Source organism: Pongo pygmaeus, chromosome 13 (genome assembly GCF_028885625.2).
Source record: "Pongo pygmaeus isolate AG05252 chromosome 13, NHGRI_mPonPyg2-v2.0_pri, whole genome shotgun sequence".
Lineage (NCBI taxonomy): Eukaryota > Metazoa > Chordata > Mammalia > Primates > Hominidae > Pongo > Pongo pygmaeus.
In genome coordinates, this window is record NC_072386.2 from 124,057,591 (window position 1) to 124,082,134 (window position 24,544).

Below are 24,544 nucleotides of genomic sequence, written 5' to 3' on the forward strand. Positions count from 1 at the left end.
GGAAGACTCACGCTACCCAATTTCAACACTTACTATAGAGCTACAGTGATCAAGACGGTGTGGCACTGGCGAAAGGTTCAGGGGAACAGAACACACAGTTTAGAAGTAGACCTACACAGATTTATGGCCAATTGATTTCAGATGAAGGTGCAAGGGCAATTCTACGAAGAGTGTTTTCAGCAACTGGTCCTGGAACACTGGACATCTTTATGCAAAAACGAACCTTCAAAATGGTTATGCCATTTTATTTATTTATTTATTATTTTTTGAGATGGAGTCTTGCTCTGTCTTCCAGGCTGGAGTGCAGTGGCGACAGCTCGGCTCACTGCAACCTCCGTTTCCCAGGTTCAAGTGATTCTCCTGACTCAGCCTCCCAAGTAGCTGGGATTACAGGTGCTCGCCACCACACCCGGCTAATTTTTATATTTTTAGTAGAGACAGGGTTTCACCATCTTGGCCAGGCTGGTCTTGAACTCCTGACCTCAAGTGATCTACCCGCCTCAGCCTCCCAAAGTGCTGGGATTACAGGAGTGAGGCACCACGCCCAGCCACAAGTCCTTTATTATACTGTATGTTTTACAAATATTCTCTCCCACTGTGAGCCTTTTTATCTTTTTGTTTTCCTAATTTTTAATTTTTGATGAAGTGCAGTAATTGACAGAATAAGTAGGTAGAAAACTGGCACCAGGTGCAGTGGCTCATGCCTGTAATCCCAGCACTTTGGGAAGCTGAGGCAGGCAGATCACCTGAGGTCAGGAGTTCGAGACCAGCCTGACCAACATGGAGAAACCCCATCTCTACTAAAAATACAAAATTAGCCGGGTGTGGTGGCGCATGCCTGTAATCTCAGCTACTCAGGAGGCTGACAGGAGAATCGCTTGAACCCGGGAGACAGAGGTTGCAGTGAGCCAAGACCGCGCCATTGCACTCCAGCCTGGGCAACAAGAGCAAAACTCCATCTCAAAAAAAAAAAAAGAAAAGAAAAGAAAAAGAAAGGAAAATTGGCAAGGATATAGAACTTGAACTCCACTGGACCTGACATTAAAACACTTGACTCAACAAGAGCAGAAAACATTCTTCTCGAGCACACACAGAACATTTACCAGGAGAGACCATAGTCTGGGCTATGAAACAAACCCTGTTAACTTCAAAAGGATTCAAGTGGTTTTTTGCTGTTTTTTGATACAGGGTCTCACTCTGTTGCCCAGGCTGGAGTGCAGTGGCAGGAACATGGCTCACTGCAGCCTCAACCTCCTGGGCTCAAGTGATCCTCCCACCTCAGCTTTCTGAGTAGCTGGGACTATAGGCATAGGTGTGGGCAACCGCCCCAGGGTAATTTTTTAAATTTTTTGTAGAGACAGGGTCTCGCTACATTGCCCAGGTTGACCTCAATCTCCTGGGCTCAAATGATCCTCCTGCCTCAGCCTCCCAGTATCGGGATTACAGGTGTGAGCCACCACGCCCCAGCCAAGGACTCAAGTTACTCAAAGTATGTTCTCTGACCACAATGAAATTCAACTAGAAATCAGCAACAGAAAGATCTCCGGAAAATTCCCAAATATTTGGAAACTAAATGACACACCTTTAAATAACTCATGAGTCAAAGAATAAATCAAAGGGAAATTAGCAAGTATTTTGAACTGAATGAAAACACAACATATGAAAATTTGTCAGGTATCACAAAAGCAGACTGAACTTTTTAGACCTTACAAATGCGTGACTGTCCCCCTTGCCTCTGGTCTCCTGCCTGGGGGCTGCCTTTCCCCAATCTTTGTTCACTGTACTGAATCCAACATGACACTGTCAACCTATGAAGAAATCCAGAGATAGACTCTCTAAAATAAATGGATTTGGGAATAGCAGCTTATCTGGAATACTGCAACCATTGAGGATGGTCTTGCAGTGAGTCCTGTTATTGGTCTGTTTGTAGAAATCTCTTGTGATAAGTCCTGTTGCAGGAATGTGTGCGTGAAGGCTGCTTCATCACCTCCGACTGTTTTAGAGTTTGACATAAGTGACTCTTTTGGTACTGGCAATGTTCAGAACTTTCCATGTGACTTCAGCGCCCTGCACCCCGATCCTTTCCCTGGCCACTTTGCAGGACCACTATCTACGAGACTATGAGTTCCTTGAGAGCTAGGGCTGGGTCTCATTCGCTCCTGAAACTTTCATCCAGCACAGTGATGGCCCACGCCATGCATGACACGCGTTGCTGAATGACTGCATCCACTCAGCCAGTATGCCAGTCCCCACTGAGCCTCACTCTCAACCTCCCTGGCCAGCATAAGTTCCTTGCAGACATCCAGTGGCAGTAAAATATTGCTGTGCTCTCAGCTTCCCCCACCTGCAGCCCTCACTGGCCCACCCAGTTGTCCTGTCTCTGCTCAGGACGAGACCCCCCTGCCTCTTCAGTCTCCATAGCCAGGTGATGGTAGTGGCCTTTTCCAGACCCTCCCTCGCCCCTTAGTTCACTATGATGACTTCACCTCTTGGGAACCCGTGGGGATGTCTTTCCCTCCAATACATCTACATTTGCCTGACCCAGAATGTGGTTTCAAGATGGGTCCATGCCTGGCTCCAAATCCCCTTATCAGAATAAGGAAATACCTTGAATTCCTAGTTTGCTAAAAACTCGTTATAAATGGCTGTTGGGTCATTTACTGAGTTCCTGTTCTGCACCCATTGAGATGGTCACGTGGGTTTTGCTCCTTTAATCTATTGATGTGAATTACATTCTTGATTCTCTGGTGTTGAAACTGCTTTGCAATTCTGAATTAAATCCAGTGTGGCACTTTGCTAAACTTGGTTTATTATTGTCTAAAATCTTGACATTGGTATTTGGTAACTTCCCTTTCTCTTACCTCGTTTTGTCTAGTTTTGGTATCAAAGCTAAGTTCACGAATGAAGTGTTCTCTCACTTGATTCTGTTAGAATTTGTCTACGTCTGGAATTACCTGTTCTCTATTTCGTGGAACTTCCCTGTAAAACCGTCTAGAGAAACATTCTTAACTACTGACTCAATTTCATCAGTGATTACAACTCAGGCTTTCTATTACTTTTAGTCAGTTTTGGAGATTTTTCTTCCATTTACTTTGAGTTGTTCCAACTTAAGCTGCATGCTTATTTTTCTTTAGCTTAAAAAATACAGACATACAACATATATGTGTATAAATGGCACTATTTATCTGTAGATGCACATACATTTAGGGGCTATGAAATGTTTTTTTGTGCTGCTTTAGCTCTGTTCCAAAATCTTAATTTTTTTCTTTTTGAGACAGTCTCGCTCTGTCACCCAGGCTGAAGTGCAGTGGCTCGATCTTGGCTCACTGCAGCCTCTACCTCCCGGGTTCAAGTGATTCTCCCGCCCCAGCCTCCCAAGCAGCTGGGACTACAGGTTTGCACCACCACACCCAGCTAATTTTTTTATTTTTTAGTAGAGATGGGGTTTTATCATGTTGGCCAGGCTGGTCTCAGACTCCTGATCTCAAGTGGTCCACCTGCCTCCCAAAGTGCTGGGATTAACAGCATGAGCCACCATGCCAGGCCCGGTTCCACAAATTTTAATACGTAGCATTTTCATTATCTTTTAGTCCCAAATATTTCTAATATCCATTAGGAATTCTTTAACTCATAGGTAATTTATAAGTGTGTTTTAAAAATTCCAAATATGAAATGCCACTGCACTCCAGCCTGAGTGACAGAGCAAGACTCTATCTCAAAAACAAAAAAAATTAGCTCAAATTTTTTTTAATGACATTGGGATATGGTCAGATAACGATACTGATTCCTTGAAATAACATCTTAAGACTTCTTTTCTGGACAAAGTAGGTGGTCAGTTTCCATCCATGTTCCATATATGCATGGAAAGAGTATGTATTCTTTTCAGATACTGTTGTGTCTGCCTCTTAGCTCAAGCTCATACCCACCTTACATCTGATCTTTCACAGGGCTTTTTCATCAGTCGCCTCTGTCTGGTAACAGTCACACCAGCTCCCTTTCAGTTACTATCTTTGTCTCGTAACCGGAGAGTTTCATCAAAAGAATTTTATTTACAGCTTTATCATCCATATGCCACTAAAATCCACCTGAGTTTTTTCAACCTGTACTCATTTTGATTTCCTGGAGCTCTGGATTTAATTCTTCCATCCCACTTTGTATCTTCCATTCGCTTCACTCTCTCTCCAGCTTTTATTCTTTCTTCCTCTTTCCCTAGGTCCAATGCACTTGACCCAACTCACATGCGTGGACTCCGGGAAGGTACTGCTCCCTGCCTCCCAATTCTGAGCAGTAAAATGCCGCCCCCGGGGCACTGGGGAACAAAAAGGAATGAGACCCCAACAGGCAGAAGCCAAGAGAGCGGGGAGGAGCCACGGAGTTCTGCCCCAGGATGCACCATGCCTGGACGTGCTCCCCCCACTCCCGAGTGCCAGGTGCCCATATGCCACACCTCAGGGTTGTCCTCTGTTCTGGTCAGCTGCGGACTAACGTGGCCCGGCAGCAGAGGCCACCGTCTTCTGTCCTGTGGCTCCTGCGAACACAGGCAGTGGGGAACGGGCAGTGACTGCCCACCCCCACCGTTTCTCCTCCCTGACCCTGCAAACCTCGGGGAAGCTTTGAGGCCCGGGAAACAAGGCCAGGCCCCAGTCTGGCTCACCCTTTCCCTGGGTCTGAAGGTCCCGGATCCTGCGTTCAAGAATGACGCTGAAACTCTCTCTTTCTCACATGTCATCGTGATCTGGGCTCTCACAACTCAGCAGAGCACCACTGTGTCCCCCTCACATGGAAGGGCCGAGGTCTGTGGAGATCCTGGGACAGAGCCAACGTCAAGGACTCAGAGAGTGCCCTGGAGTCTCCTAGGACGAAGACAGCGGCCCCAGGCGGGAAAGACTCAGACCAGGCCTGCGCGCTCCAGGTCCTGCGGCAGGATGCGGCCCTTCTTGCGGGCTCTGAGCAGGCGGCGCTCCGCGCGGGCCGCTTTCTTCCTGCGCAGGTTCTGCCGCCGCCGGTCCTGGCGCTGCTGCATCTTCTCCACCACGCCGGCCGTGCGCTTCTCCCACCGGCGCTGCCGCTGCGCCCTGCGCTTCTCCTTGCGCTTCAGGGCCTCCTGCAGCAGGTGTTCGTCGTCGCGGATCTTCACGCCCTCCGCCTTGTAGAGGAGGTTGGTCCACTTCATCTTCGCCTCCAGCTCCTGCGCCTTCCCCTCATCCTGGCCGCGCAGCTCGTCCAGCCGGCTCTGCCGTGCCTGCAGGCGCTCCAGCAGCTGCCGGTAGTTCCTTCCGGTCAGTGGCGTGAGGTTCCCCTTCACCCTCTGCCTCTTCTCTTTTCTGCGCTGCGCCTTGCTGGCCGGCTCGTCTTCGCTCACCTCCACCTGGGAAGAAGATATGACATCAGCTCATGCCAGCCCCGCACTAGGCCCCAGCCTTGGCCGGCACCCTAAGGGACCTGCGAGGTCCCTGTCACCACCTTACAGACGTGATGGGGGTCTGTAACAAGGGGCAACGCTGAGGCCTGAAGCCGACCCAGCCCGCCCGAGGACCCAGCTCCCGCTCACCTTATTGAAGATCAGCCCAGGCGGCTCCCGCGGCTCCGTGCAGGCCCCCTCTGGGGTTGGCTCCACCACCTCCTGGGCCTCCGCGGCCTCCTCAGCCTTCCTGGCCTTCTCTTTCGCCCGCAGCTCCTTTCGCTTCCTCTTCTTCCGGTCCCGTTCCTGCTTTCTCCGACGCCTTTTCTCCAGGGCGGCAGGGGACAGCTCCTTGGCACTGCCCTGGGGTAAAGAGGCACCCACTCGTTAAAGTTCTCTCGACCCCAGGGTCCCCCAGCCTGACCCATAATCGAGAAGAATCAGGGCTGGAAGGCAGGTGAGGAAATCCTCACGCGAACAAGGGGCCCATGGAGTTCAATGTTCCACAATGATGTTCCCCAAAAAGCAAATGACCCCAAAAGAGAGAAGGGACCCCCAAATAAGAATCACAGCTTCCAATTCCCGGGTGTTTACTCCGTGCCAGGATACACTACAAACATGGTTGCACATGTCATATATCGTTTCATAGATGAGGAGGGTCAAGACCGCTGCCTAGAACTCGGAGTTGGGGTCTGAACACCTGTCCTGACCGCTGCCCATTCTGTTCACGAGGTACCCATATGAAGCCCTCCCCAGTGGCCTTTCCCATCCCAGGGCCAACAAGAGCCCTACGCCAGCCCAAACGAGACCCGTGCTTCAGGAACAAGGGCCCGGAGCCTTGCTCATCTCTTAGGAACCACACACTGTACCTCGGGATGGCGGAGGAGAATAGCTGGGGACTGTCCCCCACACAGCACGAGGCCTTAAGGAAGGGCCCCAGGGAAAGGGTGGGTAGGGGCCAACACAGGGGAGGCAGTACCATTCAGCACAAAGCTGCACTGGCGCTTCCTGTGCCTGGCCACTCAGCTCAAGTCCCTACTCAACTCACAGGACTATCATGACATTTGGAAAAACAGACACAGGAGGTGCCCATCCCAGTGTCAGTTCAGCAAAGGCAGCTTCCCAGAAGGAAGGAGGCTGATGAGCTTGGGGACTGAGGTTCTCCAAGAAAATAACTGCTCTCCCAGGGCACAGCTGCTGGGGCCCTGGCAGACTCGCTGCAGAGGGGAGAACAAGGGCTACAGCCGCTCGCTGAGAGCTGACCCCAGGGAGAACACAGGCAGAGCAGTGACGGCACTCCAGCAAACCCGCCCGCCTACCTGGCCCCGGGCCTCCTGGATCTTCTCATGCAGTCGCTGTCGCAGAACATCCAGAGCAAAGACAGACTCAGGCTCAGTGGCCAGGCCATCTGCAGGGAAGGAGACAGGACTGCAGGGGGCCCTCTCTTCCCCTCCTCCTCCCTCCCTAGGGCCACGAATCCCTGTCCCACTGTGGCCACTCATGGATCTGCAGGGCAATTCCAGTAAATTCTACTCCACCGCTTCAACCTGGACTGGTTCCTACAACATCCTCCAGGACAGGTAACTGAGTGCCTCGCGAGGTAGGTCACTGGTATGAGAAAACACTTCTACGGTGCAAGCCAAACCACCTCCTCCAAATTTTGTAGCCTGGGCCCCGGAACAAGTTGGCTCTCACAAGGTCCCTGCAGAGACCTGAGGGCAGGGAAGCTCTTCAAGCCAAGCTGCTCCAGGTCCTCAGAGAGACACAGCCTTGCCCCCTGACATCCTGCTAGCCATGTGGCCTGGAACGCCACACAGTTCCTTTGGTCCCATCCACCCTAGCGCTCCTGTGATCTTTGCTCTTGGGGAAGTCTTGTGCTATCCCTGTGTGCCTGATGCTGCTTTTTTTTTCTTAAGAGCAGAGGGAACCAAGCCCAAGTCCAGCCCCAGCCCTGCCCTGCACAGAACCAACATGCCCTGAAACCTCTCACCTGCAGGGCTCCCTGCTGAGCTGGAAGCCCAAGCTGCTTCCTCTTTGGCTGCCTCAGGCCTCCTGGCCCCAGAGGCTGCTGGAGATTTCTCCCCCAAGGACTTGGCCTTGTGCTCAGCAGCCTTTTCTTCCCGCTTCCGGAATTTCTTTTGTGTTTTCTTCCTTTTCTTTTTTGGGGGCCCTGCAGTTTCTGAGCCTTGAGTTTTGCCAGCTGAAATGAAAAATAAGAAAGAGTTAAGTCCCAATCTCATGGCCCATTCAATAGGCAGGAAAGGCTCACCAAGGCTTTGATCCCAGGAGGATGCAGAAAGAGGATCAGGATCGGGGGCCAGAGACACTGATCCTAGAGCTCAGAACCACAACCTGGACCCAGGAGTTCTGCTTGTGAGAATTCATCATGCACAAAGATTAGGCTTCAAGGACGTTCATCACGTTATTTGAGTGAAACATTAGAAAAACCTGAATATCCCCCTCCACTAACAATTTCTGGCCCTGCTTTACAATAAGCTACCATGCTGCCATCAAACACAATGACAAGGGCTTTCATTTTAGCTGCTGGGGGTTATGTTTACTTTTTTTTTTTTTTTTTTTTGAGATAGAGTCTCACTCTGTTGCCCAGGCTGGAGTGCAGTGGCGCGATCTCTGCTCACTGCAAACTCCACCTCTCAGGTTCAAGCGATTCTCTTGCCTCAGCCTCCCGAGTAGCTGGGATTACAGGCGCCCACCACTGTGCCGGCTAATTTTTGTATTTTTAGTAGAGACTGGGTTTCACTATGTTGTCCAGGATGATCTTGATCTTCTGATCTTGTGATCCGCCCGCCTCGGCCTCCCAAAGTTCTGGGATTACAGGCGTGAGGCCCCACGCCCAGACAATGTTTACATTTTAAATGGGAGAAATCAGTCTAAGTAGGAGCTGAATCGTTTTAATGAAAAAAAAAAAAAAAGAAAAAGAAAAACTTGAAAAAGCATGAGAAAGAGAGACGGAAGACATATTAGATAATGAGAAAATTCACTTAAGATTTTGGATTTGCTATAACCAACACATAGTCCTTGAATAAAAAGGAAACCCCGTTTTACCTCTGGTGGTTCCAGAGACCCTGCTAATCTCCTCTCCTCCTGGGCCCAGACAGCACTGACAAGTCCCCGCTGTCGGCTTCCCCACCCTATTATCTACTTCCCTTGTGCAGCCTGGTCACCAGGCCATGAGAACCCTAAGCGCAGGAGCCCTCTGCCATCCTCCTCCCCACACCGCACCATGCCCATAGTGAAGGGACTGAAAGGGTCTTTTCCCACTGACTGACCGTTACTCCTGTCTCTACTAAAAATACAAAAATTAGCCGGGCGTGGTGGCGGGCACCTGTAGTCCCGGCTACTCGGGAGGCTGAGCTTGCAGTGAGCCGAGATCGCGCCACTGCACTCCAGCCTGGGCGACAGAGCGAGACTCCGTCTCAAAAAAAGAAAAAAAAAAAAAAAAAAGGAAGAGAAACGGAGGTAATTTCACAAGTCACTTAGATTTTTTTCTAGTACTTTACAGACTCGTCTACACCGGCTCCGGCCGCGTCCCCCGTTTCGCAGGCCCCTTAGTCCCGGCCCGGCCCTGTGCGTTACCCCGCGTGCGCGTCTGCTGCTCCGGGCCCGAATGGGAGCAGATCTTCTTGGCCAGGCTCTGCAGGTAGGCGTCCTTGGCGAGTAGAGAGGCCATGGCGGAGACTCGCGCGGTTCACGACTCACACCTTCCCCGCTGCGCGTGCGACTCTCCCCACCTCCGCCGGAAACCACCACACGGGCAGGCGCCGCCAGACGAGCGCCGAGCCGCCAGCCCGCGCGCTCGATTAGCCAGGCCTGACTCCGCCGGAAGCGGCGCGCGGGGCGGGGCGCACAGCACTGTGGGCAGCCAATCTCCGCCCGGAGTGGGTGCAGCAGCAGACCTCCGAGGCCTGTCCTCAGTGCCTCTGTCACCCCGGTCCCGCACGTGTTCCTGCGCTCCCCTCACCCCCACCCCCGGCACAGCAGGCGCCCATAAGTAGGGGCGAAATGAATGAATGACCAGTAGTACATTCATTCCGCCCTTTGGGGTGGGGGGGCCTCAGGTCTCAGGCGGACGCAGACTGAGCGCCTGGCACGTGGCAGGCCCTAGGTTCGGTCCTAGGGGACACAAGCAGTGTGTCACACACACAGATGTGTTCTCGGCGAGTGTCTGCCGTAGAAGTGACTGATAAACCTGGCAAGCGTGTGACTGTCAGGTGAGGGGAGCGCCAAAGAAAGCCCAGGGGAAAAGGGAGAAGTGTTGGGCGGGAGGGAGCCGGCATGTTCAAGGAAGACCCCCCTGGGGAGTGGCTTTTGCTCTGAAAAATAGAATTACACACTACGATTTCCTCCCCCACCCCGGAGACGGAGTCTCGCTCTGTCGCCCAGGCTGGAGTGCAGTGGCAAGATCTTGGCTCACTGCAACCTCCGCCTCCCGGGTTCAAGCAATTCTCCTGCCTCAGTCTCCCGAGTAGCTGGGATTATAGACGTGTACCACCACGCCCAGCTAATTTTTGTATTTTTAGTAGAGACGGGGTTTCACCATGTTGGCCAGGCTGGTCTCGAACTCCTGACCTCAGGTGATCTGCCCACCTCCGCCTCCCATAGTGCTGGGATTGCAGGCATGAACCACCGTGCCCGGCCCACACTACGATTTTTAACACAAGATGTGGCCTTTATAATAACTCACTAGGGGCAGGAGAAAAGAGACGTCATGGCCTGAGGCTTGGGACCACCACACCCCAGTTCCTGCACTGGAAAAATTACAGGCTAGTTAAGGACCCAGAGCCCCTTCCAGGGCCACCCGGTTGGTAGAGAAGAGAGAACCTAAGAGTCTTAAATTACAATTTGAAAAGGTGGCTGCTAATATATATATTAGAAACAGTAAGAACTGTTGTATTTGAAACAGAACTAAACTTTCTTCCCCTAACTTCTGAGTGACTTAAAAATTTTTTTTTGGCCAGGCACAGTGGCTCACGCCTGTAATCCCAGCACTTTGGGAGGCCAAGGCGGGAGGATCACTTGAGCCCTAGAGTTGAGACCAGCCTGGGCAACACAGTGAAACCCTGTTTCCACAAAAAAAAATTTTTAATTAGCCAAGCGTGGTGGCCTGCCCCTGTAGTCCCAACTACTCAGGAGGCTGAGAAGAGAGGATCGCTTGAACCGGGGAGGCAGAGGTGGCAGTGAGCCAAGATCACGCCACTGCATTCTAGCCTGGAGTGCCAGGATGTCTCAAGAAATATGTATTTTTTTCACTTTTAAAAAAGGCAGTCAAATTTAGCAGTGTGGAGGTTGAATGCCAACTATAGTGACACTAAGGTTAATTAGTTCTGACATACCACTGCCATTCAGACCAGCCTAGAGGTGATGTTTCATGGAGGATAGGCGTGACACTGCTGATGACTCCCCTGAACTGCTGGGTATCTTAACACCATCACCTACTGAGTTCAGAATGGGCATCTGACCCCCCAAGCCCCATCTCTTCCTCTCACTCTCAACCCTTTTTTCAGTTAAAGCGGCTCCATCCTTCCAGGTGCTTGGGCCAGACCTTGAAAACACTGACTCCTTTCTTATTCCCCACATCCAATGGTTCAGCAAATCCTGTCAGATGTGCCTTCAGAGCACCTCCAGAATCTGACTGGACCCACTCCCATCTCACCACCACTTTGGTCCTGTTTTACTTATTTTTTGAAATGGGGAGTCTCACTCTTTCTCCCAGGCTGGAGTGCAGTGGTGTCATCTTAGCTGACTGCAGTCTCCACTTCCTGGGTTCTGCCTCAGTCTCCTGAGTAGCTGGGACTATAGGCGTGTGCCACCATGCCTGGCTAATTTCTTTTTCTTTTTTTTTTTTTTTGAGATGGAGTTTCACTCTTGTTGCCCAGGCAGGAGTGCAGTGGCCCAATCTCTCACTGCAACCTCCGCCTCCTGGGTTCAAGCGATTCTCCTGCCTCTGCCTACCGAGTAGCTGAGATTACAAGCATGGGCCACCACGCCCGGCTAATTTTTGTATTTTTAGTAGAGACAGCATTTCTCCATGTTGGTCAGGCTGGTCTCGAAATCGCGACCTCAGGTGATCTGCCGCCTCGGCCTCCCAAAGTGCTGGGATTACAGACATGAGCCACCGCGCCTGGCTAATTTCTATATTTTTTAGTAGAGACGGGGTTTTAGCATGTTGCCCAGGCTGGTATCAAAACTCCTGACCACAAGTAATCCACCCGCTTTGGCTTCTAAAAGTTCTGGGATTACAGCATGAGCCACCGGGCCTGACCTGGTCCTGTTTTAGATTTTAAGACTCCAAAATACAACCAAATGCAACACACAATAAAAATAGGCATAAAAGCCTTTCAGCTGGAACTGCCATCTTCCAGTAATTCGTGAAAATGACGAACACAAAGGGAAAGAGGAGAGGCACTCGATATATGTTCTCTAGGCCTTTTAGAAAACATGCAGTTGTTCCTTTGGCCACATATATGCGAATTGATAAGAAAGGTGATATTGTAGACATCAAGGGAATGGCTACTGTTCAAAAAGGAATGCCCCACAAGTGTCACCATGGCTAGACTGGGAGAGTCTACAGTGTTCCCCAGCATGCTGTTGGCACTGTTGTAAACAACTAAGGGCAAGATTCTTGCCAAGAGAATTAATGTGCATATTGAGCACACTAAGCACTCTAAGAGCCGAGATAGCTTCCTGAAACGCGTGAAGGAAAATGATCAGAAAAAGAGGGAAGCCAAAGAGAAAGGTACCTGGATTCAACTGAAGCGCCAGCCTGCTCCACCCAGAGAAGCACACTGTGAGAACCAATGGGAAGGAGCCTGAGCTGCTGGAACCTCTTCCCTATGAATTCATGGCATCATAGGTGTTAAAAAAAAAAAGACTTCTGGACCAGAAAGAAAAAAAAAAAGGCATTAAAAAAACTATTTGGGGAACAACTGAAGAAATCTGAACACAGCTAGATACTAGAGGATATGCAATCATCATCCATTCTGGTTGTGGTGATGGACAAAGGAGAATGTGCTCAGAGAGGCAAACTGACAAGTACTTCCATGAGTTCAACTGCCCTCAAAATAAAAAGCTTGGGATAAAAGAGTGACATGGACTGAGGATGGGCCGGGGCTTAGCAACGTGGAAGCCACTGGTGACCTTAATATGTGTAGTTTTGCTAGAGTCATGGAGACAAAACCTGTCTGAGGTAGGCCCAAGAGAGAACTGCAAATGGTTATCAGCTGCTTCCCTGTGGCGCTCAGCTGCCAAAGGCCATAAGCTGGAGGGGAAAAGCGGTCAGCAGAGCGGCTTGGCTTTAAGAAGGAAAAATAACTTGGTTTTCACATGGGAATGATGGTCCTGGCCAAGCAGAAAATGAAGCTGATGGCAGGTCTTATCGCTCAGGTTTTTAGGAACAGGATAAGTGGGATCCCACCACAAAGTCTGGCCAGTTCCTTCCAGGCTTTCGCTTCATATATGCTTCCATCTGTTTGTAATCTTTTTCTTCCTCAGTGGTTAAGTACAAGGCATTTCCACAGCTAAAACAGTGCAGGAAGAGATCACCACACATATCAATGGGGAAATTCTCCCTCAGAGGGGAAGCAACTTCCCTAGGCCACCCCAGAAGCCAGGTCCAGAGCCAGGACTGCGCCTCAAGCTCCTGTCTGTCTGGTGCCTTCTGCTTGGCTGTGGGGTTCTCTTGTTCAGGTGGTGATGGGTCAGCTGTGTTCTTACCTGTCCCCAAGGCTGGATCCTGGGCCGTCACCTCATTCATACATCGGGAAAGATGACGGCCTCCCCCATGAGAAGATGAAGCACATGGATGGTGCTGGAGGAACTGGGGGGGTCGGGGAGTTAGGGGGCAGGTGTGCTCCCCCACACTTCCTGCCCAGTGTTGTGACTTCTGCATTTCTAAGGTGAGCCTGGCACCAAAAGACACTGGGTCTAGACTTCCATCAGTTTGAAGTTCTGATTCCTGCCACTTCACTTCCTAGCTCTGTGGCCGTGGGTACACCTCACCCCTTCTAAGTCCACATCCTCTCTTCTCTAAAATACCGGCACTAGGAGCACCGGCTCTGGTAGCAGTGAGGGTGAGATGCTGGCAGAGGCACAGGTGCCTGGATGTGCGATGATGGCAGCAGGTCCATTCACTGAATACCGGGGACCTACCAGGTGCCAATGAGGAGAGCGTGACCTTGGGCCAGGCTGTCCAGGCAGAGCTGAGGAGCTGCTGCTCGGACAACTGCTGGGAGACCAAGGATGGTCCTGGACTGACGAGGAAGAGGAGCAATGCAAAAGAGTGGCGGTGTTTTAATCAAGTCTCATTACAAAGGCAGAATTAGGAATGAGTCCCACCTAGCTTCCACGTGCGTGGGCAGCAGCTATCACATGGGCCTGTCGTGGCACTCAGCCCATGGCACAGACATGTGGCTCCGGGCAAGAACCAGTGGGTGGGGCTCTGCACAGGAACCCCGGCCTTGGGATGGGAGACCCAGCCTGCCCAACACTGCTCGGAGCCCCTCCCAACTCTGACAACAGGCTCGGGTCAGGACTCCCCGAAATCAGGCCCCCTCCTGCCCCACTGCTGAGATCCCCAACAGGCCAGACCTAGTTTGGAAACCTTCTTCCACCTGGCTGGCCAGGAAGGCAGCACACAGAGATGATGACTCGGAATGATGGGCTGTTCGGAAATGGCTAGGAAACAAGTGTTTCCCTACTGTCCTGGCTGGACCCACCCTGGGCTAACGAGCTTCCCAAGGAAGTCCTAGTGGCTCTGGGGTCCTGAAGTCCCCAAATGGGAACCTAGGCTGAGAGAAGCAAGGCTGTGAGGGCATCCAGAGGGCAGCCTCAGGTTTTGTTCCTGAGAACGAAGGGTGGCCCCGGAGGCTCAGGCGTGCTCAGTGGGGCCAGGACCACCAGCATGGGAGTGGACAGGGGCTGCCACCTGTAGGGGGCCAGCACTGGGCTCCGGGGACGCCAGCAGAGGGGCCGAGAGGCCATCAGCAGAGTCTGTGTCGAGATCCAGCCTCCCGTAAGCTTCGCACAGAGGCAGGTCATTAGCTTCGCAAAGGCTTGAGCTTTTCCACCACCAGAAACCCCAAGGAGAGACAGGAGCAGGCAGAGAGGAAAGCCGGGGAGGGGAGAGCAAGACAGAAGCAGAGTTAAGAAAACACGACCACACCCCAGACCTGCCTTTCCCCTTCTCCACTCCTGCTCCAACTGTCCCCTGAGTCGGCAGGCCTGGCAGAGAGAGGGGGCCAGTGGTGAGAGCCACCCTAGCATTCTTAAAGGAGGAAGCCGCCCTGGCCCAACCACCAACAGCTGTGTGACCTCAGCAGGCCCTTCCTGCCCAGCCTCCACATGGGCCTGTCCTAGCCTATGCCTCCCAGCTGGTGCTGGTCCCCCTCCTCTTGCAAAAAGCTGTCAGCCTGGCAGCCCTCCCTCCTCCCTGACTGCAGAAACCCCAGTGTCACTACACTGCAAAGAGCTCTCTGAGGGCAGAGACTGTGTCTTCTTTCTGGGTCTGTCCCTGCCTGAGACTTAGCCTGAAAGGGGTGACAGTTGGGAACACGGGCCCTGGCACTTCCCGGTAGCCCTCTATCAGCCAGGCGGCCTCCAGCAGGCGTCCCCACCTCTAACACGGGGAATCCTCACGGCAGCCAGGATGCAGGTGAAGAGCTCAGCTAGCCCTTCCCATGCCCGCAGCTGTGACAATCCACGCTCACCTCTTTCTAACCTGCAGGCAGGGGCCCTGGCTTTCCCATGGCCTGCCTTGCCCCTGGCTTCCTCCCTTGCTTCTGCCCTCAGTGTTCAGTCTCAGAACCGTCCTGGGCACAGAGTGGCATCCCGAGGAAAGCAAAGGAGAGGCAGAGCCAGAAAGAGCAACTAACAAGCGGAGAGGTGGCAGGCGAGCACAGAGGCACAGCTCATGCAGAACAGGGCAGGGCAGGGCAGGGCAGGGCAGGGCAGGGAGCGGAGCGCCCTTTGGGGGACCAGCAAGAAGGGGCAGAGGAAATTCAGCCAGGACCTGGTCGCTTAAAGGCAATGTACAGAGGAGGGGGCAACTGCTTCTGCCACAGGAGCTGTGTGAGGCCCCCAGGGGGCGCTGGTGTGGACAGGATGCCTGCGGGAGGGGACACAGGCTGGCCTGGAAGCCCCTCTGGGTGAAGCCAAGGGACTGTTGGGGGAGGGCATGGGAAGCCTGGCACAGGTGTCCTGGGTTTGCGTCCTGCTCTGCTGCAGGGCCGTGAGCAGGTTCCCTCTCTCCCTGCCCCAAGGCAAGGCAGGCAGGCTGAATTACAGGCCCACAGCTGCTCTGTCCAGGGGCCCTCAGGGACAGTGGCTGCCTCAAAGAGACGGACAAACCAAACAGCTGTGGAAGGAGATGCCCAGAAGGGTCTGAAACACCCCAGGACCCCTCTCAGCCACCCTAGTGTGGAGAAAATGCTGCCTCATGTCTGCTGAGTTAATGAGTACTGGGGACCAAAGATTCCCTCAGAATCCCCTGGAAAACTCTAGAACTGCTGCAGCTAAGCAGTGCCACTGAGCCCAGGGCAGGGAAACCAAGCCCCAGGTCATGGTGGCTCTGGACATCTGTGGCTGCCAGCATGGCCACTGGGCAGAAAAGAGTATTTTAAATCCAGCACTAGGAAGGAAAGGTTTGTCCAGGAGAAGGCACAAGATGGACATGGACTCTGCGTCTGCTGGACCGAATCTTGATTTTCTAAGCTAATGGAGCAGAGTGGAAGGCCTCCCTGTCTCCAGTCTAAGTTTCCCCTAAGTAAATGATACGTGGACTCTGATTTCTCAGGGCGCCTCCAGCTCAAACGGTTGAAGGTTTCAGCTTCTTATGTGGCCCCACAAGGGTCAGGATGATGGGTTTTGACCCTTCTGCATCCCTGGAACCCAGCACGGGGCCTGGCATGTAGGTCGGCTCCAGCTCCGTGGATAAGGCTGAGTGGGTCAGAAATTGGAGCGCCAACGGCTTTCAAGGCCATTCCCTGCCTGGGCTTCATCCCCCACACCCCCATGACTGTCCCTGCCTCCACACTGGGGTTTGGGGACATCCACATCGAATTGCAACCCTGGTGCCCTGGACATAGGTGTGGACCTGACTGCCCAAGAGAGGCTGGCCCAGCCTGGGCTGAAATCTCTACATATGGATTCAGAAGCTAACAGGAGCAGCACAGCTCCAGAACGCACTGCCCGAGGAGGAAGGCTCTCGGAAGAGGGCCTGCGGGGGATACAGCCAGGCGCCTCCCCTCTCCAGACTTGGCCTATCCGACTGGCGTGAGTCCTGTGGTTTTCATCACATTGCACTGTGGGAAAGGCCCAGGGCCCTGGCATATGGTTGTGAATTGTCTGTTGGTCAAACGCTCTGGCCAGGAGCTCTGCTCTGAAACCCAGGCACGGCTCCACTGCTAAGACCAGCAAGAATTTGAAAAAGCAGAAGGCAGCCTTGCCTGCTGGCCAGGCCCAGGTAGGCAGGCTCCCGCTCTACGTGGGGAGTCCAGCACTATTTATACCTGGACGAGTAATACTCCTCCTCCAGCTCGTAGAGGTCAATGGAGATCTCGTCTCGCAGCGTGATGAGCTTCCGGTCGCACTCCTCCTGCAGTGCGCGCAGCTGCTGGTTGCGCTGGTCGATGGCCTCGTTCACGGAGGGGAAGTCATTGAGGATCAGGAACTGCTTGAGGTCGGACACCAGCTTCATCAGGGACTCACCAGCTCGGACCTGTGGCCATCAGAACCAGGGCAGGCACAGGGTGAGGGGGGACAGCGGCCTTGCCTACAGGTGGCTGATGCTGGGCAAGGAATGGCCTCTCTAGGAGACTCAGCTTCCTCATCTGCAAAGTGGGACTCTACCCCTGACCTCCACAGGTTCATGTGTGAGAATTAAGTGAGAGAACTGGGATGTCAGTTCTGCAGGGCAGGCCCTCCCCTCCCCTCAGCCTCTGGCTTCCACTCCTGCAGGACTGGCCTCCAGTCCAATTATGCAGGTGCACATTCTGCTCATGAAAAACTCAAACCCCACAGATAAAACTGCGATCCCATGTTTGCCTCCTGCCCTGGGGTAGGAGTGGCATGGCTGCCAGCTGGGCAGAGCCCCTGTGAGACCTTTTTCCATGCATTTTGAGCCCTGGACATGCACCCGAGGGAATTATCTGCTTGCTGTGTTTCTCCTGTGAGCCGAAGGAATCCAGTGGCGCCTACAGTTCTATTTGGCTGTTTGTCTTTTCACTCACAACTGACCTTAGGAACTCCTGAGTTAGCAGGAAGGGCTACCCTCTTTCTGGCCACTGCACGGCTACAGGACGGGCATGGGCGGCTCTCTGCCCAGCCCTCCTCCAAGTGCCCCACATGAGGACAGTCACCTGAGAAATGATTTGCCCCCACCTCATTCTTTAAAGCTGCCGAGTGGTGAAACCAAAGCATCTCTACATTTGCCTCCTTCTGCTCCTTCTCGGGGGAAGAAGAGCAGACCAGCCCCAGAGCCCCCTCCACTCCACCCAGGAAACCCAAGGGGACTGATGCTCTTGGAGCCCAGGCTGTGCCCTCCACCCTGGCCACTCACGATGTTGGCGGCTCGCACATGCATCTCGTAATTGTCCTGTTCACCCTGAGTGGCCCGTGACACCTGCGTCTCGTCCTCAATCTGGGGGCAAACAAGAAAACCTGGAAATCAACCCAGCCAAGGCGTCCCCACCCCTGGCCCGGCCCAGCCCAGTTTACGGTAACTGTCATCTACCCAGGATGTCCACACTAGCCACAACCTGTCTGTGGTGCTGTTTACAGATCTAAGCACTGTCAGCCAGACCTCTGACAAGGTTCAATTCCACCATCTCTTGTTCTGGCCACGGGAGACAACATGCACCTTTGCTCAAGACAAATGGAGGCAACCCACGCTGCTTGCTGTGCTAGGTGCAGGGATGGGGGCTTATCTTGGCCCGGTCTTTTTGGGCTGTGGGAGCCCTGTTTGGTAGGAACTGTTGTCACTCGCTTGGCATTTGGTAAACTGTTGGAGGAGTGAAGGGATGATGTAAGTTTTTTTTCAGCGACCATTTCCTGATCACTTCCCAGGTGCCAGGCTGTGTCACGCACTTGACCACCATTAGCCCATGCCAGTTTCACAGAAGCCTGGCCTGCCACCCCTGGTTTATAGGTGGCCAAGCGAGGCTGGATGGGGCTTCCCAGCAGGCCTTGCAAGGGCTCAGCTCGGGGTGGGTGTCAGGTACCCTCGGTGGTTAAGACCCAGACTTCGTGGGTTCAAATCCTGGCTCAGCCAGTTATGAGCTGAGTGACTTTGGGCAAGTCACTAAGTCTCCTGGGCCTGGGTGTCCTCCTGAAATGAAGAGGACAACAGTGCCCACCTCACAGAGTCCTCATGAAGATTCAGCAGAACAGGCACAGATAACCTCACAAGGTGGCTTGACACATGGCAAGCACTAAGTACATTCTAGCTTCCATCCTTATCATCATCGCTTATGGAGCCTGCCAGGTCTGCAGCAGCCAGGAGGGATCCAGCCCAATTTGATGCAGCTGTAGCTGCAGTGGTCAGCAGGCTTGCAGGCCCCAGTGCTGACTGCTCCACCTGCCTGGAGAGCCCCCCCGCTTCGCCCCTCAGTCTGCTTTTCTCCTGCTCATTGGCTCTGTGCCAGGCCCTGAGGTAACTGTTTTACACAGGTAACCTCATCAGTCATCACAAGGACCTCACCATGCAGGAGAAACTCAGGCAGTAAAAAGGGAAATCTCCATCCAAATCCATACTGTTAGTAAGGGCTGGACGTGCCATTATTTGGTTTGCTTATCTACTGACCAGCCCCCTGTGCACTGGGTGCTTCCTGCCTGGAACACTATTCACTCGCGCTGCTCAGCCCCTGGCCTCTCCTGTCTCCACCCCTTCCCAGACCCTGCTCCCCTTGGTGGGCCCCCGCACCCCCACCTTGGCGGTCTTGATGATCTCGGTGAAGTTGTCCATGATGGACTTAATGTCGTCCTTCAGCCGCTTGTTGTAGGACTGCAGCAGCGTCTCCTTGCTCTGGGGCAGGGCTCTCTGCTGGGCCATTGCCGAGCCTCAGGCAGCACAGCGGGGAGACCTGGGACCTAGAGTGCAGCACAGACCTCTGAGTGCAGGCAGAGTCTACCACAGCCACCCTCTATGCCCCAACCTTAGCAGAACACGCAGATTTCTGGGGATTCCCTTTCTGCCAAATAAAGTCAATCACTGAAACACAAATGAACTCATTCTATCAGCAGACACCGCAGGGGATGCTAGGACTCTCCTCTGGCCCCGCCTTTGCCAGAGCAAGCTCATCCTGCAACTCCTGGCCAGCCCTCCAAGCCCTGCCCAGAGCTTCAGTCCAGACTTCACGTCCAGGCCCACAGCATGTCCCAGGGAGGCCTACAAACTCAACACCAGCTCCCCGTCCCCAGCCCCTGGCTTCACTTCTTAGCCCGCCGCCACCCTCGCCACGCCCTCCCATCCGAGGAGTCCTTCCAATTCGACCCCTCTGCACCGCCTACATCCACGCTTTCCTTCCACTCCCACTCCGGCTGCCCCGCTCCAGACCTCATCCCTGCACTGCGGGCCCCGCTCCCTCCAGTGTCTGCGCGGCAGGCAAGAGGTCCTAAAAAGTGGTCATTCCGACCAGGCGCGGTGGCTCACGCCTGTAATCCCAGCACTTTGGGAGGCCGAGGCAGGGATCACCTGAGGTCAGGAGTTTGAGACTAGCCTGACCAATATGGTGAAACTCCGTCTCTACTAAAAATACAAAAATTAACCGGGCGTGATGGCAGGCGCCTGTAATCCCAGCTACTCGGGAGGCTGAGGCAGGGGAATCGCTTGAACCCGGGAAGCACACGTTGCAGTGAGCCGAGATCGCGCCACTGCACTCCAGCCTGAGCGACAGGGCGAGACTACGTCTCCAATAGAAAAAAAAAGGGTGTCATTCCACTCCCTCGCTTAACATCCCTCATGGTTTCCCGGTGCGCCGGGACAAGGGGCTCAAGTTCCGCGCCGCGCCTCTCGGCCTCTGCCTTGCAGCCGCACTGGACGGCCTCGGCGCTGGACCTGACTGGCCCTCGGGCCGGGCCTTTGCGCGCCGTGCTCGGGGAGGGCCCGGGGCCCCCTAGGTTCGGAGACTGGCGCACGGCCGAGCGGACTCCTGGACGCACTCGCATTGTTTGTGCCCATTTTTGGCGGGGTGGGGGAAACAAGTCACACGCAAGAAAGTGGATCTCCGACCCCAGCGCCTACGCACCCACCCACCCCCACTCCCGCCCACACAGCCACCCACCTCCATCCCCAACCCCCACCACACCCTCATACCCTCCCCAGCGCCCGCGCACCAGACGCCGCGTCCGCCGGGTCGGCCTAGGGCGGGGTGGGCAAGTGCCTCTGCGATCCGCACTTTCCCGCGTCTGTCCCCCGGCCGGGGCCCCCCGCCGCAGTCTCTCTTCCCCGCCGCGCTGCAGTCCGAAAACCTAGTCAGCTGCCGCAGCCTCTCGGCCCCGCCTCGATTTTTTAGCTTTATAGGAATGCTGTTGCTTTAAATCCGAAATCCCGTGCCGGTATCAACTCTCGCGATCTCCGAGGCCGCATACATATTACCCACAATTCCCTTTCCTTTCTCTCTCCTCCCGCCGCCCAAGATGGTGAGTGAGTCCTAGTTTCGTGGCACTGTAGCCGGGTTCCGGCTGTATCCGCTGCCATCCTCCCCCAGGCACGGCCTCGGAGGACTTCCTGCTCCGCCTGGCGCTAGGAGAGCCCCACTCGGTGTGGCACGGAGACATTGAGATGGACTAGAGCCCCGGGCGGCCGGGAGCGGAATGCGTTGTTCCCGGTGTCGCAGGGCTGGGGGAGAAGGGCCTGGAGCGCCGCGGTGCGGGGCTCGGAAGCCCTAGCGTCTCCCGGGCTTCCTGGGGGCCGCTGCCGAGGCCTTGTGAGCGACGAGTTCTGAGCCCGCCCCTGTTGCTTCTAGAACCTGCGGGGCCGCGACTCAGAGGGGTCATGAGTCAGGGGCGTCTCCTGGGTGGGCGACGCGAAGAGAGCGTGGCCTCGGGCTTAGCCTTGTTCTGGTCGCTCGGGGTTCCCGGGGCTTGCATGCTCGTGCGGCTGAATGTGAGATGCTTCTGTCGAGGGGTGGTGCTGGGGGGTTGCAGAACGCTGCTCGCCAGCCTAGTTCAGGCAGGGGCTGTCGGCGTCCTTTGTTTTGGAAGAGCCAGCTTGAGCCCTACCCCCGACGCAGCGAGTGGAGGCGGCGGTTTAACTGACGTTTTCTTTCTGCCCAGCCGAAAGGAAAGAAGGCCAAGGGAAAGAAGGTGGCTCCGGCCCCTGCTGTCGTGAAGAAGCAGGAGGCTAAGAAAGTGGTGAATCCCCTGTTTGAGAAAAGGCCTAAGAATTTTGGCATTGGTGAGTAACAAACGGCAGAATGAAAACGGTCTATGTTTTTCTCAAGGGAAAGTGGGAATTGGGTTGTGTTGTATCTTGTAGGTTTTAGTGGGTGTAAAGTGGTCGCAGTCCGTAACTTGTGTCGCTTAGAGACGGGGACAATGATGATACGTGTTTCTTGCTTTCATTGAGAGTTGCTGAGTGAGCATTCAGCTCAATATGGTAGTGGCCTTGAATTCAGCTTGGCCATCTGGAAACAAGTACAGTAGTATTGTCGCAGCGAGGCACTAGGACTGCAATTCTGCTGTACTTGGTGGCACCTTGGCTTCTTGTTAGATGAGGAAAAGCATCCTGTTCTCTGTTCTCAGGTGTTTGTGTGCAGATGATGTAAAAGAATATTTGCTATCTGAGAGATGGTGATGACATTTTAAACCACCAAGATCGCTGATGCACCAACACCCTTCCTAGTGGCCCCAGACATGAACTTGACATGGAATTTGAGCCTCACTCGATGTCACCCTTTACTTCTCAGGACAGGACATCCAGCCCAAAAGAGACCTCACCCGCTTTGTGAAATGGCCCCGCTATATCAGGTTGCAGCGGCAGAGAGCCATCCTCTATAAGCGGCTGAAAGTGCCTCCTGCGATTAACCAGTTCACCCAGGCCCTGGACCGCCAAACAGGTGAGGTTCTGTGGTGTGGAAGAGTTTCTCAGACAAGGATTCCTTATTTCATCCAGAACATGAGGGTGGATGGCCTTAGGCTTCTTGAACTGCAGTTGTCATTACATTATAGTCATATAGCAGGACAGCGGTCTAGCATTTGTATTGTGATAAGGATTAGAACCTTGACTACAAGCCTAAACTGAAGAGTGTTTTTCCAGCTACTCAGCTGCTTAAGCTGGCCCACAAGTACAGACCAGAGACAAAGCAAGAGAAGAAGCAGAGACTGTTGGCCCGGGCCGAGAAGAAAGCTGCTGGCAAAGGGGACGTCCCCACGAAGAGACCACCTGTCCTTCGAGCAGGTGAGTAGGCCCCACCTTAGGGTGAACACTGGGGGCGGGCTGTTGCAGTGATGTAAAATTTCTTCGCCTGAGATTACTGTGAAGAGTAAAACCGAGCTTTTTAACACTGAGTCAACAGCTGAGCCCAGCAGCTTCTTGTGACTAGAGCAGGCCCTGTGAGTGCTCACAAAGTGGTTGTGTGTTCTAGGAGTTAACACCGTCACCACCTTGGTGGAGAACAAGAAAGCTCAGCTGGTGGTGATTGCACACGACGTGGATCCCATCGAGGTGCGTTTGCCTGTTGACTGCTAACCCAAGGGCTTCTGGCAGTACCAGGAAAAGAGTAGACCTAATGCCAAGTCAGTGATGGGACCAAAGTGGGTGAGGGCAGTACTAACACAGATCCAACACATGCGTGGCTCTTGCAATGATGTGAATCTCTCACTGAATTCAACCTTGAAGTGCGAATCCATGAGCTTTTTAACCCTGAGCAATTGTTACAAGCTAACTGAAATTTACTGCTTTTGGTTAAAATAGTCTTCAGCTAATGCTTTCTTCCAGCTGGTTGTCTTCTTGCCTGCCCTGTGTCGTAAAATGGGGGTCCCTTACTGCATTATCAAGGGGAAGGCAAGACTGGGACGTCTAGTCCACAGGAAGACTTGCACCACTGTCGCCTTCACACAGGTGAACTCGTAAGTATGCAGCCTGGCCCCAAATTTCCCCCCTAGTTCCTTTAATCAATGCCTCACAGTTGTTTCCTTTTGCCTTAAAGGCCAATCTTTTACTTTAAGAAATACATGTATCTGAACTTTTGCCAATGATGGTTAAGAATTTCTTCACCTGAATAAACCATGTGGTCAACATTGCATCTGAGGCAAAAGATTGTCTTGAGCTAAACGGTATTTTTGCATTCTAAAAGGGAAACTAAGGCAAAAAACCCACTTTTGTTTTCCCTCCTGCCTTTTAGTGAAGACAAAGGCGCTTTGGCTAAGCTGGTGGAAGCTATCAGGACCAATTACAATGACAGATATGATGAGGTAAGAGGCAGCTTTACACAAAATACTATCATGCGCAAATCTTTTTTCCCAAATAACTGGCTGGCTTCTATGAGAAGTTCTATGTGACGATCAGCTTGGAACAGCCAAACAGAATAACACAACTAATAACCTTGAAAATCTCAGAAAATAAGCCAAGCTAACTGCCTCTTTTTGTCTTTTCAGATCCGCCGTCACTGGGGCGGCAACATCCTGGGTCCTAAGTCTGTGGCTCGTATCGCCAAGCTCGAAAAGGCAAAGGCTAAAGAACTTGCCACTAAACTGGGTTAAATGTACACTGTTGAGTTTTCTGTACATAAAAATAATTAAAATAATACAAATTTTCCTTCAGCCAGTGTCTGTTGAGTGTCTTGGGTTGAATCTTATTTGGGGTTAGCAAGTATCCTTTTTTTGAGACATTGCCTCACTCCGTCGCCCAGGCTGGAGTGCAGTGGTGTGATCTCACAGCAACCTTCACCACCCAGGTACAGGATATTCTGGTGCCTCAGCATCCCAAGTGGCTGGCTGATATTTGTGTTTTTGGTAGAGATGGGGTTTCACCATGTTAGCCAGGCTGGTCTGAGCTCCTGACCTCGAGTGAGCCATTGCACCCAGCCCTTCCCGCCCTTATACATTCTTAAACCAGGCATTTTGTTCCCTAGAGATGTAACTTGCGTGTCAAGTTTTGGGAAAGTTCTTTGGACTGAAACCAAGCCA

General features: G+C 53.2%; 3 protein-coding genes and 4 non-coding genes across 14 annotated transcripts; 5 read left to right on the forward strand and 2 right to left on the reverse strand.

The window, feature by feature from the left end:
• Positions 1 to 3,162: 3,162 nt before the first annotated feature.
• On the reverse strand, positions 3,163 to 9,235 carry SURF6 (surfeit 6). Of its 2 annotated transcripts, XM_054501757.2 has the most exons (5): positions 8,999 to 9,235; positions 7,392 to 7,601; positions 6,721 to 6,809; positions 5,552 to 5,764; positions 3,163 to 5,368 (listed from the first exon to the last, which is right to left on the reverse strand). In XM_054501757.2, exons 1-5 carry the CDS (start codon positions 9,090 to 9,092, stop codon positions 4,889 to 4,891), a joined length of 1,086 nt encoding a protein of 361 aa, XP_054357732.1. In that variant the 5' UTR covers positions 9,093 to 9,235; the 3' UTR covers positions 3,163 to 4,888. The 2 variants fall into 2 exon arrangements, with proteins under 2 accessions (XP_054357732.1, XP_054357733.1); XM_054501758.2 differs by lacking the exon at positions 3,163 to 5,368 and having other exon boundaries at positions 5,563 to 5,759; positions 6,717 to 6,809; positions 8,999 to 9,182.
• A 4-nt stretch (positions 9,236 to 9,239) lies between these two features.
• MED22 (mediator complex subunit 22) lies at positions 9,240 to 20,939 on the reverse strand. Of its 7 annotated transcripts, none has more exons than XM_063650026.1 (5): positions 20,750 to 20,884; positions 19,344 to 19,504; positions 17,976 to 18,056; positions 16,927 to 17,135; positions 9,240 to 12,939 (listed from the first exon to the last, which is right to left on the reverse strand). In XM_063650026.1, the coding sequence occupies exons 2-5, from the start codon at positions 19,464 to 19,466 to the stop codon at positions 12,810 to 12,812; spliced, it is 543 nt and encodes a 180-aa protein (XP_063506096.1). In that variant the 5' UTR covers positions 19,467 to 19,504; positions 20,750 to 20,884; the 3' UTR covers positions 9,240 to 12,809. The 7 variants fall into 7 exon arrangements, with proteins under 7 accessions (XP_063506096.1, XP_063506097.1, XP_063506098.1 ...); XM_063650027.1 differs by having other exon boundaries at positions 9,240 to 13,238; positions 20,730 to 20,861; XM_063650028.1 differs by lacking the exon at positions 9,240 to 12,939 and adding an exon at positions 13,157 to 13,238.
• Positions 20,755 to 24,178, forward strand: RPL7A (ribosomal protein L7a). Its single transcript, XM_054501764.2, has 8 exons — positions 20,755 to 21,055; positions 21,692 to 21,812; positions 22,324 to 22,473; positions 22,674 to 22,814; positions 23,002 to 23,081; positions 23,355 to 23,485; positions 23,761 to 23,830; positions 24,014 to 24,178. The coding sequence occupies exons 1-8, from the start codon at positions 21,053 to 21,055 to the stop codon at positions 24,116 to 24,118; spliced, it is 801 nt and encodes a 266-aa protein (XP_054357739.1). The 5' UTR covers positions 20,755 to 21,052; the 3' UTR covers positions 24,119 to 24,178.
• Positions 22,169 to 22,243, forward strand: LOC129044783 (small nucleolar RNA SNORD24). Its single transcript, XR_008504778.1, has one exon. It is a non-coding gene; the product is annotated as a small nucleolar RNA SNORD24 (small nucleolar RNA).
• LOC129044775 (small nucleolar RNA SNORD36) lies at positions 22,857 to 22,930 on the forward strand. The gene has a single exon (XR_008504772.1). It is a non-coding gene; the product is annotated as a small nucleolar RNA SNORD36 (small nucleolar RNA).
• Positions 23,216 to 23,288, forward strand: LOC129044774 (small nucleolar RNA SNORD36). Its single transcript, XR_008504771.1, has one exon. It is a non-coding gene; the product is annotated as a small nucleolar RNA SNORD36 (small nucleolar RNA).
• On the forward strand, positions 23,605 to 23,672 carry LOC129044776 (small nucleolar RNA SNORD36). Its single transcript, XR_008504773.1, has one exon. It is a non-coding gene; the product is annotated as a small nucleolar RNA SNORD36 (small nucleolar RNA).
• Positions 24,179 to 24,544: the final 366 nt, after the last annotated feature.